Raw genomic sequence first — 17,807 nt, 5'->3', positions numbered from 1 at the left:
CCCCAGGGTTGACTTTAAATTCTGGCGCCAATCGACTGCGTTTTAAGTTCCAATTCTGGCCAGATAGATGTAGGGGGAATGCCTGGGAATTTGTTTTTTTGCATCAAGGGATTTCAGAGGACAAGAACCACCAGGGCAAAATTACATTCCACATCCTGCTGCCAATTTGGCAAAGCCGAAACTGAATCAGACTTAGAACAGAGCGGGGGGTGTACATGCTTCATTTCACAGAGAATTAGGACGACCGTGGGGCTGTGTGGTATGTGTCTGTCTGAGCGTATGTCTTTTTGACAACCTGTTAGGGCTTTATTTTTTCTGCTATGCACAAAACAATAAAGACTTCATTCTTGTTGGCAAGGACCTGTTTGCTTACAGGGCAAGTCTTTTTTTTAATCCTCTCTTTGGCCTGTGAATCTCTTGTGCGCCATCATGATAAATACAAGCAGGCGAGCTCAATCGGAAACCTGCCCATGAGTGTTAAAGCAATTATCTCAAAACTGTTGAAGATAGAACGAACAAAACTTGTTTCTCGTTGTTGTAGGCATTAACAAAAGAACGATCGAAGATCGATCATGATCCTGGGCTACAAAAAATACTGTCAATTACAATAATTTTGAGACACACTGAAGGTCTAACCCGGGACTACTGAATCCTATTCACTAATAGATTTTCTCTTCAGCTAACATGACGAAAACAATGTCCTTGTGATTGCCACAGAGTAATTGTTATAATCTCTCATTCTCCCATTTCTCGTCCTGTCAAGAGGGACGGATAGCAAGTGACAGATAAAAAGTAAATATTTCTCCATCACACTGAAAGGCGCTATTCTCTAAACTGCCTTAAGGATTAAACAGAGGTCCTTCCAAACAAATAAAGAAGCAGCTCAAATCTTTCACAAGTTCGTAAACATTGACGCCAGAGTCACATTAAAATTGATACAAGTAGATATTACATTTAATCTGAAGACATATTATCTGTATACAGTGCTTTCATATTATTTAGTGATCTCTGCCGTGGCCATTTGAGGTCATCAGCTGTTGAGCAGTATTGACTGTACTGTACTGATGTGACATTAGCCTGGGTATACCCAGACTGCCTTGCGCGCTCGAATTTAATTTCGAACCTCCAGGCAGTCTGGAAACTAGGCGAGTTTCTTAGCCCTGTTTTAGGGATCCAATCACAGAGCGGGGAGGGACGGCGAGACGATGACGCGTACTACTCGGCACTTGGAAGCTTGTAGTTTTCCGGATCCAACATGTCTGCAGCAGACGCGAAACTCTCTTTAGCTGTAGATGGTGTTTTAAATAGTTCAGAGCGAAAGTTGAAAGGCGAAAGGTCTCTCGGCGGCCCTGCTGAGATCACCGGCGTTATGGTAGCGGGGCTATTAGCGTCGCTAGCAGCTATTAGCGCCGTTAGCGGCTAATAGCTAATAGCCGCTAATAGCTAATAGCCGCTAACGGCTAATAGCCCCGCTACCGCGGACAGCGGAGCTGCCGAGAGGCCCGCAGCAGCTTGATTATTGCCCATAAAATCAGTGGATGTGTGTGGCTGAATGACATGAGGGGGAATAAAGCGTGAAAATAAATAATCTTGCAGAAAGCGAGAACTGGAGAAGCAAAGCAGCAAGCAACACTCTCTCACAGACACACACACAACAAACATCCATTTCTGTTGCTTTACTACGTCATCTGGTATAACTGATCTGATTGGCTAAGAGCTACCTACAGACGCTTTTGATAGACATTCTAAGCGTCCAATAAACGGCTCTGGAGGATCGTAAACCACACCTCCTCTACGGAAAAATACATTGCTCGTTGCCAGACTAGCCCTCATTTGAGAATAGTCTGGTGTTAGCCAGGCTAATGTGACATTGCAATCAATCAAAATAATCAAAAGTTGTTGAATTGTCTTATGCAAGAGGAAACACCTATTTACAGTGATCAGGGTTCTCATAATAATTAACATTACAGTGACATGTATTGTTACCATAACTTCTGCATCCTACTTTATGGCACAAATGTTTTTTTAAAAAGGGATGATTTAATGTCATAATGTAACTTTAAGCTGGTTGTGAAGGTATTTTTGTTTTTGTTTGTTATTTTCATCTAGCTATGTAATTTAAGTAAAGTATAATTATTTATAGGTTTAAGAGGGAGGGTTGCTTACAAGCCCTTTGGGCTTTTTGATCTTTCCTGCACATTTGATCTGTTTCTTGTATGGTTCTTTCTTTATGATTGTATGTTTTTTAAGTGCAAACAACAACAACAAAATACATTTGTAAGTGAAAAATTGTCCACTGGTGAGCACATTTTCAGTTAAAGGGAACACCCGAACAATGAAATCCAGCTAAGTTGTGTCCTAACTAAATATGCTTAAATTTATATTATTTTTTTTTACAATACTTTAGTTAGTGTTATCTTCTACTTTTACTAATCTATGTGGCCCATCATTTTTATAGACTGACATAATGAATCGACCAGGGGTAGACACTAAAGGGCAAAGCAAACCAATCCAAATCTTTCCATTGTCTTTCAACCCAATAAGCGTATCAGGACATCTGCAGTTTCACAACATGGTTGCCAATTGAAGATCTCCTCATTCTAGGGAGATATTTCATGCCAAACATGAAAATGCTTTTTCTGTGTTTGCACATCAAAGTAACACTCAGAATGCATTGCACTGATCCCGTAGGCAAGCATCTGTTCTCCATGGTCTTGGCATTGGAATAGGTTAAAATTCACAAGCATTTACAGAATATACAACAGAAAATAAGCTGTGCTAAATTTAACAGCAAATGTGTTTTGTCAGACTTTTTCTATTCAGATAATTTTTTTGTGCAACCCTGATGTGATTTATGGTTGATACGATTGATTTATAGCACTCTAAGTGTTTCTGTAGCATGATAGATAGACAGAGAGTGAAGGTGATGTCCTCGCTAGAAAGCAGTGCAGCATGTGTGTGTGTGTGTGTGTGTGTGTGGGAGGGGCACAGTATATTTACCATGGAGTATGGTTCCTGGGAGGAGGTACGTGACATTGTGGCTGTATCAGCGTTGCCTCGCCTGCTGCTCTTGTGCCCTTCAGCCAGCCAGCACCCTGAGGTTCCCAGCAGAGCGGCCGCGGCCACAGCCACAGCCCAAACACCCAGGCTGCCCATGAGTGTCTACCTGAGAGGAAAAGGAAAAACACAATTCACACAAAGTCCTTAGACCCACTTTGCTGTACCCACTGCAGTTCCAAAAATAAGATCTAAAGTCCTCTTCATATTCATGAGGGGAAGTGAAACAGTTTATTGGCCTATACTGTACCTGAGCACTACAAAACTGTGACTGAATCCTCATTAAATGTTTTATTATCATTATAATTGAATGTCAAAGTTGTTTTTTGTGCTATTGTAACTAAGTGTAAATCTTTATGCCTCATTGAGGATTTTAATCTTCTATAATCATGTTTGTATTCAAACAAACGTGGGTTGGGGGACAGTCATAAACATCAAGCAAAATAAACATCATTATGTCGTCTACAGAGAAGATAAAGACGAACGAGGTGAAGTCAAGTTCCAAAAATATGAGTTTTAAGAGTATCATTGTATTCAGCCTTGTTTCCATTAAAGTGGAAATGAATTCTGACACACATTTTGAAAAGTTGCTTTAAAGAAAATGTAAATTAGGGACATTTCCGTCAACTGGTTTACAGCAAATAAACAAAGTTGCATTAACGTACTTTGGTCAGAAGATGGCAGTGTAATGTATTGCTGTAGGCTAATCCATCAATAAACAGTAGAAGAAGTACAGATTACAGGAGACAGAAAAAACTAAAAAAAGGTTGCTAATCAGAAAACTTTGGCCACCCACGAGAGAAAATGGAGAGAAGTCTTTAGGAATTGCATTCAATTGGGCAACTTATAATAGTTCTTTCACGTAAGCTCATCTTGACCGGCAGAGCGGAAACAGCTGATCAGTCATGAGTTAAATGTTCACTACGTCAGAACTTTCCATCTCCCATTAACTATTTTTCGAAAAAGACAAAAACTACCTCAAGCGCGTGAAAACTTTTATGCACATTTGGTGTTTCCATTAAATTTTTTTATAGAAATAAAAATTTGTTAATGGAAACACGATTGTTGTTTTGTGCAAAACGTATTGCAAAAATGTCTGCAGGATAGGTGAGACTGGTTCAGAGAGCCTCATTTCAGTCACTATTTCCATAAAACAAATGAAGATGGCCAAAAGAAGGCAAATATAGACACCAATAACTCAATATCTCTTTATCATCTTGAAGTGATGCCGTATCATTGTCCAGTCACTCTAATAAAATCCTGTATCATCATCTGTAGAGTGCATATAGAATATATGAGACTAATATTTGAAAGGATGTGCATGCATGCTCACATTCACATACAATGTAACAAATACTATACACTGATCATGCCCGCGCGCGCACACACACACACACACACACACACACACACACACACACACACACACACGTGCGCACGGCAGGAACTCGCAGCATAATACAGCGATGTGAACATCAAAGCTGACACTGATGGGGATAATTATCTGTATTACAAAGGACACAGAAAATCTTTTGATGTCAACAAAGAGACAACCCTCTGAAGTCGCAAATGGTGGAGTGTGTATAAACTCAAGATCTGTTTCACTGCTGTCACGCACACACCCTTACACACACACAGAAACACAACACTCAGGAAAACATACCCAAAGCAGCCTGTACTGTACTGCTGATCGCAACATGGGAGAGTAAATGGCGTCTGAAGTAACTGCACCTAAACCTTTTTTTTTCATGACTAGTTCCTTTGGTAAATCATATAAGAAAATGGCAAGCAGGCGTTGAATAATTAAAATGTGTTTTAAATGGTACTGCTTTTGAGGACCTGAGCTCAGGAGTGAATGAACCAGACAGCTATTCATTTCAACTGGAATAAGATCTTTAATCAAGTTCAAAGGGTGGTAAAACCTGTAATATTAGGACAATCTGAGATTAAAAAGTGATTCAATACACCAAGAACACAAACTACAGACACGTTAAACAGAGTGTTGAATAAGTGGAACCTTCTGACACAGTGGCAACAAAGAATAAACACTATCAGCTTTACAGAAGTACATAAGGCTTTATATTAAGGTCCTAGGTAATAAGTGTTACTTATTAGTTAAGTTAATACGGCCCTTATAAGATGCTCATTAGCATTATTATGTTTTGATAAAATGATATAAGTGTTAATAATAGTATCATAAACCTGTTTATGGTAGATGTTAGATGTTATGTTAAATTGTAAGACATTTATTAGAAACATTTAACAATGTTTCAACATATAAGAAATCCTTATGAGTTTCTTATGATTGTTTATAATTATAATTTTTTGGAGCTTTACTAACCAACCTATTATGTCATTGGTAAACCTTCACAAAGCCTTTTTTTTCGCTTTATGAAGAGTAATACATAGTTTATTATGCATTTATTAACAGTTAAAGTTGCATTTATAAACAGTTTACTGCTTTTCACCAGGATCTCTCGTGAGAAAATGCCTTATTGAGGTTAATAAATACTTATGATTATTAATAATAAACTTATAAAGATTTTTAAGGGCCTTATTACCCATTAACTAATGCTTATCACATGGGCTCTCCTTAATAGAAAGCCAAAAGTAATATTTATTGCAGGGAAATTCTATTGGATCTGTATTGCACTGCACTGGTGTTTCTGTTATTGTGTCCACCCCCTGCAGTGTCTAATGTCCTCCAGAAAAACTTTTTCACTGATGAGAGATATTTATTAGTTCCCATCAAAGCACTGACTTCTACTGTGGTGTTGTCAGCTGATGCCGGCCTTTATGGTTACACTGTGTGACACGGCAGTTTGTTATGTGTGTGTTATTGTACTTTCAGGTAATGTGTTTATTGTTTTTACTGTGGTCTTATACTTTATTATGTGACTTTATTGCGTGTTTTACTGCACAACCAGTCTGAAAACAAATTTCCCTTCGGGGGCCATAAAGTTTGCAATTGAACTGAAACAAGGGCATGAAAACACGTGATGCATCTCAAACAGTGTAGGTATTTATGATGTTAAATGTCTGCAGCAGCTCTACACGAGAATATTGAATATTAAAGGGACGTAGTGATTCACCTTGACCTGTAAATGCCCTGTTCCTGCGAGCTGAAAATGTGTTCTCTGCTTTACATATCTACTTTTGCTTTGCAATAAATAAATAATAAATACATTGTTTGAAACATCAGATATGCAGAACACACATATGCTGCTAATGTAAAAATGTACAGTGAACTGCAGACAGACTAGCTCAAAAAGCAGGGGCTCAAAAAAAGAAAAGCCAGGGTACAGAGAGAGGAAGGAGCAGAGAGGCAACAGCTAAATTCTGGTAAAAAAAAAAAGAAAAAGTGCGAAGAAGAACCAGGTAAGACAGGCAGAGATGAATGTGGCAAACATGGGCTAAGCAGACTCAGACAGCAGGTACAGCCATTAAAGTGGGCTTAGTTTTAAAGCTACAGTGAATATACTGGTATCATATGAAACTTCTGAAGTAATAGTAGTTATTGATGGCGATATAGAGTTTAAATGGCAGATCTCACTCTCAAGGCAAACGGGAGGGAGAAAGGTGGATGGGTCGAACAAACAGCGGACTTTCACCCAGGAGAGCGGTGTTTGTGTCCTGTGTGAAAGAAAAAGTAAACAATTTTTAAAGTAACGTTTTAACGTTTTAAAGTAAGTAAAGTTTTTTACGTAACTTACGTTTTTTTCCCGTTTTTTACGTAACTTACGTTTTTACGTAAGTTACGTGCCTCATGGTTTGTGAATCACAATTTTTTTTCATAACTTACGGTAGTCACTTCACTCTCGTAACTACTTAACTACCAGCATTTACGTACATTTATTTACTGTTTAAACTGTCCTTTATAACGCCTAACCAGGCAAATAAACCTAGATCAGTGGTTTTGTAGCATAAATTCACTGAAACTGAAGCCTTCTTTACTACCCATACCCCAGACTTATACTTATACACACTATGTATAATGACGTGTGTGCTAGTTTTAGAACACGCCGCTGTAATGCTAGCCGCTTCTTGATGGTATTAACAAACGTCTATTCTGTTGTTAAAGGTTGGAGAGCAAAATAAGAATGACCTCTTTCACATTACATGTCATCATTTGATTCATTTTCAAATTACTCTGTATAAGAATATTGATTGATAAGAGGTAAAAGTACACTTTTTTTTCAAAGTAAGCCAAAGTTTCTTATTGAAGTACCTTTGAAGTACCTAAATGTATCTAATTATTGTATTTGAGTAAATGTACTTTCCACCACTGCTAACCATACAGAGTCCTGTCAGTGTGAACATCACTCGACAAGAAACCTCCAACATCATTCAGCTAGCTAGCCCGAGGCTAATGGGCCCTCACAGATGAGAGCTCACCCTTGTGAAATTAAACACCAAATGAGATCTGCCAGTCACTGTCTTAATGTGCTGCCTGGCCCCCTGGCATTGGCCCACACACATCTCAACACATTCATACATGAGTACACACACACACACACACACACACACGCACAAACAGAGCCCTGGTGGGGTGGAATGAATGGTCCATTTTGAAATTCATCAGGAGGGAGAAAGTCTATGAGGAAGCCATTATTTGACCAGCATATTAAAAAGCTTAAAGAGACAGACTCTTTAAACGCAGTGCACCCTTTGGCAGCTTTGCTCAGATCAGACATGTTCAGTGAGGGACTTGCATTATAAACAGCCTGAATGTGCTGAACGTTAAATACAATCTATTCACATCCCAGCTACCTTCTCTCCCTATCTCCCATTTTTCATGTTTCTTTCTTCAGAAATTTCAATTTTCGGGACACAAAAGTATTGTTATGGGCCCGAGGAGTCCTGTAGAGCTGCCTCTAGCTGGCCCGTCTGCTTTTTCACTCGCTTACTTTCTGTATGAAAATTTCATTCTCATTTTCTTCATATACGTTGCAGAAAAAAATAGGTTTGAGGCTCTTTAAATTATTAAACGAAACCAGCCAGTTATTAGTTGAATTCCGAACTTGTTATAATAGGTTTAAAAAGAGGGGTGAAATTTTATTTTTTTTAAAGGTGAAAATTCAACACAAGAGAGAATGAGCTCTCATTTCGTACCGCACTGCAGTGCATTTTGCATGGATTAAGGGAGCTTGTTTAACTGTCTTTCACTGGAGTTGTGTTTGGAAGGGATCACTTTACAGCATTTAATAACTGTCTCAATGTACATATTGGCATGTACGTATTGTATTAAGTTAGGCTTGTGTCCTAAAAGGAAAAATAAAGTAAAAAAAACTAATGACTGAACCACATTTTGATCTCCACTGTAGCTTTCCATCGATTGCTGCTATAACACTAAAGGAAATCGTCGGCTAAATGCCTCTAATGTGCAGCGCTCAGGTACAGCAAAGCACCATCTGCTAGCCATCACATTTTAAGATAAAGCATTTGGAGGAAGGTGACATCTCATGTGCCTTTGAGATACGTTAGCTATGTTCAGCCAGGAGCTGTTTTTCTCTAGGTTGAGGTAAAATATTCATTTTCAGCCACTGATTTATTTTTAATGCCTGAAAAGATTTCTTAATGAATGCATAGATGGCCACATGGTAAAACACAGACAAACATATAACAAGATCAATGCTTTCTGTAAGAAGCCAAGTCTTATGGAGACAGTATGGGATTGTTAAAGCCATCACGTAGAACATACAGTTCATCATGATATAAGGTCGTGTTAATATAACTCAGTATGTAGTAATACATTAGTGGCTGGATAACTGCAATGCACTTTATATGGGGGTTAGTGGGTCCTCCATTGCCTGCCTTTAACTTGTACAAAATGCTGCTGCATGTCTTTTAACTGGCACAAGAAAGTGATGTTGATTCTTGAACTGTCCACAGCACGCGTCCATGGTGCAAAACAGGAAGTGACATACTGACATCGAACAGTGGAGGCTCTCAAAGGCATTTTGGTGTGAGGTTGTGTTTATCTTTTTGTGCAGCACTTTGGAAACCTTGTGTTTGCTAAAATCGTGCTATATAAATAAAGTGGACTGGATTAGATTAGATTTTAAATATCGTATAAAGGTTAAATTTGTGTATTTGACCTTAATAAAGGTAACAGACCTATTCATTTGATCACCTGTTATGTTGTGGTTGTATGTCAGAAGCTGCCATAAATTGACTTAATATCCCGTTTCAGGCCACATTTTTAAATTATTTTAATAATTTAACTGGATGAAAGATTTTAATCATTGGACATCTCTATTGCAAGTTATTAGAGGAACAAGCTGAGCAAATGGCAGCATTAGCTCCACTCTCAGGCCCTCTAGAGCGCCCTTTGTCCTCTTGACAGCATCAGAGAAATACTAAATTTAAACACAAAACTGCTTTATTCATTGTTTATACCAATTTTAATCAACAACTCCCATTATCCCAAGCTACTTCACAAAGTCACCAAATCCCATCTTTTGTCATTGTTTTAAATGAGAGACCACTAGCAGCACGAAATTACATATTACGCGTTTGAGTGGCGATAGTTCACAGATCGCTTAAGAGTAAGTAGATTAAATCTAGTATTCCAATTGGAGATGCTGCATTTATGCAAATGTTTCCTAACAGCTTAAAGTCACCTTGCACTATGTTGTTGACCAAACAATATACACAAGGAAAAACTCAATGTTTATGTCAATTTTCTTTTAAAATGATCTAACCAAGCTCATACAATAGCAATTACCTGGACACTTTCATTCTGCCCACTTTGTCACAGTCAAAACGTCTGCATTTAGCAGTTTTTTAACTATAGTAGGTTGACAGTTTACTTATATATTTATTTCAACTCATGAGCTTGTGAACTTGAATCTGCAGTTCCTTTGAAAGAAATATGATCACACACATGCAAAGCAGACATCAAGACAACAATTTGGACTAAATTAGAACCATTCTGACCTTCAGCCGGAGGGGGTTAGTCTGTCTTTTGGTAGAAAATGAAAATTTCATGATTATGTGTCTATGTCTGTGTCTTCTCAAGTAACAACATAAAAACCAGTTTCTTCCTCAGCATCAGAAACTACAAAACATCTGGCTCCGCTCTTAAGAGAACGCACAAACTGTCTGGCTAATGGTGATATGTGTCTGCAATATCATGTATGGATCCTCGTGAGCATAATGTTCCCCGGCAGTGATGTTGACTAATGTTTGTTGTTCCTTTAGTTCCAAGCACTTTCAAACATTTTACAATGTTCAATGTGTTTCTAGGGTGTAGATCAAATCATCTGCTGGTTAACTGATTCTAATCTAATCTTCTAAGATTCCCCTCAGCCAGCCATGACAAGAATGTAGGTGGGAATCGGCCTTACAGATGTGTCATGTGCAAAATCCCCACTTTCTCTATCAATATAAAGTATATGTAATATATTTATGTTTGTAGTATGCTATTTGGTAGGTAGTCTACAAGTAATAAGTGTGGGCCTAAGGTCAACGCTCTGTGATCTGGGAAAGCTGCCACTAATGTAACAAGAGCAAAATATATATTTTTCTTTTTGCCAAGATGATGTGTGAACATACCACACAGTCAAAACTGTCAAAATTTCACAAATTTAGTGATATTTTAACGCAATAACTGTCGCCAAATATTGCAAACCATTTTAATCTGATTATATTTGAGCTTTGAATCCAGTCAAGGACAAGAAAAAGAGACAAGCCAAGAGCTATAGTTCTAAAATAATACCTAACATAGTATATGTTCAAATAAATACAGCAGAACTGATAAATAATAAATAAATGGGTCAACAAATCATCTGACTCCATCACAGCATGCTAATGCTTTTCCTGTTTACAGTTTTCCATTATTGTGACCAAACTCCCCCAATTTTAACAAAGTAGTAATAATGTCTCCAACCACAATGTTTTTTGAACCCTTACAAAGCTTATTCAGTAGAAATACTGATCTTTTCCTAAACCCAACCCAGTGTTTTTCATTCCTAAACCTAACCACACCTCAAACATAGTGTCACATCATAAAACCAATTTATATTTTGATTTGTAACAGCTTTGGGAAGAACTGGGAAGGGATGTGGACCAATAGAGGTAATGTCAAGAGACCGAGTCTACAATTAAAAACTAGCATGTAAATGAAGACTGCGTGCAGCCCAACAGCCTCTCTGTCTCACTCTGTAATGGCAGCAGGGGGAAGGCCTCTAACTGAGCTCTGAGGCACATTCAAGTGATCAAGCTGAGCTCTCCTTCCTGCTCTCTGTCCTCGCTCTGTGCTCCAGGTAGGTTTGCTGTCACGGTTACAAATGACACATGCAGTTCCAGTACGACAATCAGTCCCCACTCAGCACGCTTCCTCCCTACAAGTTGCTGAGTATTTAAAAAGAATACAAAGGAAGGGCAGGAAGGCCATAAAGAAGAGGGAAAAATTTGTTAATGCTGAAACTGTGTATTTCACCATATGTAGCACTGTATTGACCTACTAATATATATATATATATATATATATATATATATATGGAATATAACTAAGTACATTTACTCAATTACTGTACTGTAAAATTTTTCGAGGTCCATTTTACATAACTTTATATATCTACTCCACTACATTTTGAGGCAGATATTGTATTTTTTACTCCACTACATTTACTTTTCAGGTCCATATTTAAGAGAAGAAAACATTATACATTTTAAGTGATTAAACATAAAAAACAAAACAACAACAATCCTCATAACAGTATATAAAATGAGCCCTACCTTTAATGTTGGCAGCCAGCAAAAAAGTAGATGTGTGTACATAAAAGTAGGAACAAATGGCTGTGAATATGTGTATGCATACTGTAAAGACTCAGACTGCTGTGGCAGGTGGACGTACAGAGGAAACAGAAATAGACTGGAATCCAACAGCTCCTGGGTTTGACCCTTACCTTCACCTAAATGTGTATGTAAAGCACTTTGAATTACCTTGTGTTGAATTGTGCTATACAAATAAACTTGCCTTGCCTACAAAAAACACTCAGAGGCTCTGACCTTTTTACTTGCTGGGAGTATAAACATGGAGTATAAAAAATAATGAGCCTTACGGTGTGAAATGAAGACACTTACATAAATGCATCAAAAATATATTGATATATGTATAGAACAATCTGAGTGGGACCATTCTGCATGACAAGTACTTTTGCTTTTGATACTTCAAGTACATTTCGATGGTGATACTTTTGTACTTTTACTTAAGTAAGTTTTGAATGCAGGTGAAAACTTTTACCAAGGCATCTTTCAAATAGCCGGACAGGAAAAGAGGATAAATGTTTAAAAAAATGTTTATTCGTATTTACAAAAGAAAACGTACTCAATCAAAAACCACAAAATACTCAAGCAAAAACCACAAAATGAAGCTCGGGATTCACCGTCCAAACGGATTTAACTTAAATTAGGCAAATTAAAATCAAACAAAAGAAAGCTGCAGCCTCAGAGCAAGCTTACACTTCCTAGCCAAGCCCCTCATAAAGTATTGAGCCACTTGTACCTTTCAGCCTCACCAAAATGGAACCCACCACCTGGTCAGGTAATTATAGGGTGAGCTAAGGTAACAAGCACAATTTAATACTTCATTTAACACAATACAAGTTATTTACTTAGATCAGTTCCTGCTGACATTACTATATGTATGTTTTGTTATGAGCACAACTAACCAAAAGCAACCCAAATATAACACAAATGTCATCTACTGCAGAACTATCTTACCTCTTGTCTTTCACATTGGAGGTGCCCAGCCCCTTCCTGCAGTGGCCCCAATCAGGCAAACCTGCATACACTCATCCTAATGAAGCTGGTGAGCAGCTGAGCTACCTCCACCCACTTAATCCATAAAGAACTACGGGCCTGTGTAAATTATACAAATAAATGAATCATTTCCAAATAAACTTAAACATTGTACTGACAAAGGTTTAAGTAGATACCAAAGCAATGATGGGAATTGAACAAGGTGAAAAGTAAGGAAAGGCAGCCTTTTTACAGCAGGACTTTTACTTGTAGTGGAGTAATTGTACTTTTACGTAAATAGGGGATTTGAATACTTTTCCCACCACTGCATCTATGTATTTTTAGAAAATATTTATGTGAAGAAAGCTGTTTTTCACAGTTATCCATTTTGTCAGCTTGGTTAACCTGCTATCCTTAAAAAGCACAAGGTAAAGATTTTATGCTGTCAATCATTTTGCTAAAGTAGGCGTCACTTTTTTTTTTTCCCCAAATGGTGCATGCCCCATTTTGGAACAAACCTCTCTCCGTGCTGTTACTCTGAGTGCTGCCTCAAACTGATGCTCCACTTCAGTAAAATCTCTGCTATCATCCCGCGGCTGCCGGCCTGTCTGCCTGCACTCAGGTTTCAAACAGCCGCTTCCTCAGACACATGTCTATGTACCATGAAATAGAGCCACCAAGGGGATCGCCTTTGCCCAAAAATGTTTTTTTATTTATTTTATTTTTTACGATGCTTGGATGCGACAGCAATTCGTTCGTCTATATTTTATTCTTGTTCCTGTGTGGTTGGGGAAGATACGGAAGAGACCAGAGGTGTCAATCTGTCTGTCAGCCATGCATCAGGATCACACGCTCTAACCCTAGTTATCTTCCAGACACTCGAGGTGAACAGGATACACATCCTTTCAGGTTTCCCCCCATTATTTATTTATTTTTATGACAAGATATGTGATAAATCTCAGGATGCTCTGGAGTAGTGTTATCCCGAAGAGAATTTATACAGCACAGTGGCCTGGAAAGATAAGGTTATGAACTGTCATTCACTGTAATGTAAAAGGCTCATAAGCACTGCCCTTTGGAAATGAGATGGGGCTGACACCTCTCCGGTTAAAAGCTGACAAGCATCCAGACAGCTCACAATAGAAAGGATTTCACTTGGACAAGCAGAAACCAATTAAGAAAGAAAAGATCTAATTAATGATGACGGTTAGCCGTTGGAAGCAGAAAGGGAATATTCACACATTGTAGCCTTTATTAGTCTGCAAAGGTTCATTTCAGCAATCCTCTTTTTCACTTCTGAAACTAACACACAGTTTTCTTCATGGACCATACCAACACTCCTTCAAGCTGCACTAATCAATAATTTAATATTAATAATGAATCAGATAACTGTGTGTAACGTGAAAGGCTTTAGTTGTATTAAAGAACCGTAAACAGTATTTTTTTCACCTTATTACATTTGCCCTCACCGTTAGTCTTTCAGCTCATCGTTTTGCTTTTTCAGCCTACAACTTTGCTGTGTTTAGCTTACATCATCCTGTTTTGTTGTTGTTGTTGTTGTTGTTGTTGTTTTTTCACTAAGGCAGCTATTTTCTGAAAAAATCTGTACATTTTCTATTCCCCAACAACAAACCACAGACCGAAGAACCAGATATGTTTCTCTGGAGATGGTGGAGATGAAAACAGAGCAAACAGGAGAGTGAATGTCAGATTTATTAGTCAGTTCTCCAGATGTACAACTCCAAATAAATGTTACTCTATATCTGCAGGATGTGTAAAATAGCCAGTAATTTAGCAAGGCAGGGTGGACAATAAACTGGGTTCAGCAGCCTCTATATACATCATGGCAGAGGCAAAAAGACCAAAAGGACATTGAAGTGCATGGAGTAAAATAAGAAGAGGAAAGTAGAATGGTGGCGCAAGAAGCTGCCATACAAGAGTAAATCTCAGACTAACTCTTAAGATAGTTTTGCAAAATATAAGACTGCAAGATAGAACCAACTGGACTTTTTGCTGTTAGACAGGTAAGTAATATTAGCTGGCTTGTTATGCCATGTGTTGTTTAACTGTTTTTTTTTTTATTTATTAATAAGTAACACAATCATAACAAATGTACAGCTGTTTATATTTAAGGCAGCAGTATAGAAGTGAATTTCAAAAATGTCTATATTTCTACATCATCTTTACTTACCAATAGAATATAGTAATCTTTATTTCCACACCTCACATGAAAGCAACTCAACAAAAGATACCTCTCCATGCTTTGTATTCTCCCCTGCTCGTTTGATTGTCACTGCTGCAAAACCTCACCTCATATACATAAAAACCCATTCCTAACCTTTGTGCCAGTGTTGATTTGAATGGAAATATTTATTCTATCCATAATTCTAATTTTACAATTAAATCACTCAGTTTAAAGATCTGTGGCACAGAGGAAAAAAATATATCAGGCTTTGAATTCAGAGACATGTGTTAGAAGATCAATTGTGGTTTTGGTCTTCTCATGGGATTTGCTGACAATAAGAACACATTGAATAGGAATGAATTTAAGCCAGTGGCCTGAAATGGCAGGCAAACATGCATTTAAAAAGCCCTGTGGTTTGTAAAATTGCTAGCTGTGATGTAAAATATGTCTGATTAGCAGTAATTGGGCAAAAAAAGTACAAAACACAGGCACGGACCATTTAACCAGTTTGCAGGGAATTGGGAATTGAGTAAAAAGAAAAGAAAATCACAAAAACTGTGAAAAGGGGGAGAAAAGTCGAGCAATTTGTAAAAGAAAAAAAGACACAATAAAACTCTAACATCAGGCACAAGCCAGACGGACACAGACAAAGACTCAGAAACAGCAGAGCAAATAATGTGAGCAACAACAAGGAACAAGCTAATTAAAGCAATTAAAACATGTGACAAAAAACATATGGCACTTGTGATAGAAAAGTTAATGTATTGGTTTTTGCTGAGAAACAACTGCACATGTGCCTTTTCAGATTAGGGAATAATGTAGTTTTGTAAGAGAGAAAAAGAATGTGTCGCCCCCCCAGAAAAGGCACAAGGACCTTGGAAAAAGAACACAATACAGGTTGTGGTGCTTTAGCAAGGCCAGGTATCCTTATCAGTGTGGCTTCTTCTGCGTTACCTTAGAATTATTTAATGTCTGACACTCTCTGCCACTTTCTGTCTCTATAGAAAAGACAGAGCTTCAGGCTGTGAGGCAGTAATAAGACCCCATCTAGGGATCGGAGACAGAAAGAATAAGAAGCTCCTCCTTTCTGTGTCATACTCTGTTCTCTTCCTCTCCCTCTCTACTTTTCTTACTCAACACTGATATTGACTTTTGGCTTTTTCTCTGACAAGTTTCCGTGACCAGATAGGCAGCCCTTGGGCGTTAAATCCCACATCCTGCTTGTCAGGTGAGGCTGAAAGACACACAAACAGCAAGTGACTTGTTAAATCCAGAAATCCCCCACAGGCTGTATGACATGGCTGCAGGAGCAAAAAGGATATCTGGAGGATCAGCAGCACCAGAACAGGGTGGTCTGCCTGGCTAATAGGGCCGCGTTTGCGGATTATAGAGCAGCGGCAAATTGTGAGCAAACAACATAGAAGAGGTCTGCATTTGTAATGAAGAAAAAACACCCTCTAAAGCATAAATGGCTCTTCAGAGGCACTTTGTGGGGAAAAATGCGGTTTGTATGTATAATCGTCACTGACTGAAGAACCACTAGAAGCCATAAACAGTTATGTGTTGTCTTTGAAGCCTCATTCATGACAGAAGCCATCAGAAATCAATGCATGTGAAGAGGCTATGAATGCCTCTCCAATGGGAAGCTCTAAAATATCAATTTATGTTTATTATACATTGCTTCCTTTATTATCTTTGCACTTAATGTGAACTGGATGCTGGCTACAAAATAAATTATTCCAAAACCCCCACAAATTATCTCTATGGATTCAAAGTTAATACTTGTTTTTTTTAACATAAGCCTAGTAGCTCGGTATTAAGCTTCAGAGAGAGGTGTGTTTGGTGGGTGTCTGCTTCGTTGACAGGCTGTCACACTCAACCCCAGTGGTTGTCACATTTGTCGGACTGCAGCTACAACACAAGCTTTACATTAATAATTTGTTTTACCAGCAAAGCTGTGCAAGAGGTAAAACCAAATTATTCACTCCAAAGAGAACTTTTAAAGCCACTTATTACATAATTGGTCAGAGGTGAAAACTTTGGCTCTGTTAGCTATAATAGCTTGTCTCTGTGTTTTGTGCCATTAAGTTTCCCCTCAAAAAATTATTGTGATATTGATGCTTATGTTGTTAAGATCATTTTAACCAGAATGAACTGATATAAAATAATATCACAAGACTTTTTTGTCACTGAAAGTATTTTAAGGGTCTTGTAGACCTTAGTCTTGCTGGATATTGCTTGAAATATTCAGTTAAAGGCTTGTCAGTGGTTCAAGTTCATTGTGTGTTGACCTAGTTCTTGTTTCTGAGATTTGTGCAGCTTCAAGTAATTATTTTTGAAGAGCTGCTGGCAGCTAAAGGCATGGTTAAGGTAAGTGTGAAAACACAAAGAGATGCCTGCTCATTCAGAAATACAATGGCTGCTCTTAAAGAATGACTACAAGTGTCCAATTGGTGTCTACCCCCCTATTTCGGTCACGCCCGACAGGTAGAGCCCACCCACGTGTCTCTACAACCTTCCTATCAAAAGTTAGAATTTCTGATTTCCATTTTTGGCCAATATCTCCGGAACCGTAGGTGCTAGAGACTTGAAAGTGGGTGGCGTGTGACCTAATTTGGGGTCGCTGAACACGCCAGACCCACGTGTCTCTACGACCTTCCTATCAAAAGTTAGAATTTTTCGCTTACCGGGAATTCCCGATTACCCCCTTTCACCCTATTACCTAACCCTAACTCTAACCCTACGACTTAGCGTTCTCAAGTTATTGAGAGTGAGTTAAGTCTCACTTCAGATAGGACACTTAGTAAAATTTTCACCT

The 17,807-nt window shown here is 38.2% G+C and overlaps 1 protein-coding gene across 1 annotated transcript in view; it reads right to left on the bottom strand.

Moving 5' to 3' along the window:
• The window catches only part of fstl4 (follistatin-like 4), a 227,586-nt gene that overhangs the window by 203,329 nt on the left and 6,450 nt on the right, over positions 1–17,807 (bottom strand). Inside the window, exon 2 of the mRNA XM_059351137.1 lies at positions 3,001–3,166. Coding sequence (XP_059207120.1) covers positions 3,001–3,156 — 156 coding nt within the window. The 5' untranslated portion in view covers positions 3,157–3,166. The remainder of the gene's footprint in view (positions 1–3,000; positions 3,167–17,807) is intronic.

The sequence above is a fragment of the Centropristis striata genome, chromosome 15 (assembly GCF_030273125.1).
Source record: "Centropristis striata isolate RG_2023a ecotype Rhode Island chromosome 15, C.striata_1.0, whole genome shotgun sequence".
In the NCBI taxonomy this organism is placed as follows: domain Eukaryota; kingdom Metazoa; phylum Chordata; class Actinopteri; order Perciformes; family Serranidae; genus Centropristis; species Centropristis striata.
The sequence above is the reverse complement of the archived record's forward strand: the minus strand, read 5'-3'. Positions and strand labels throughout refer to the sequence as shown.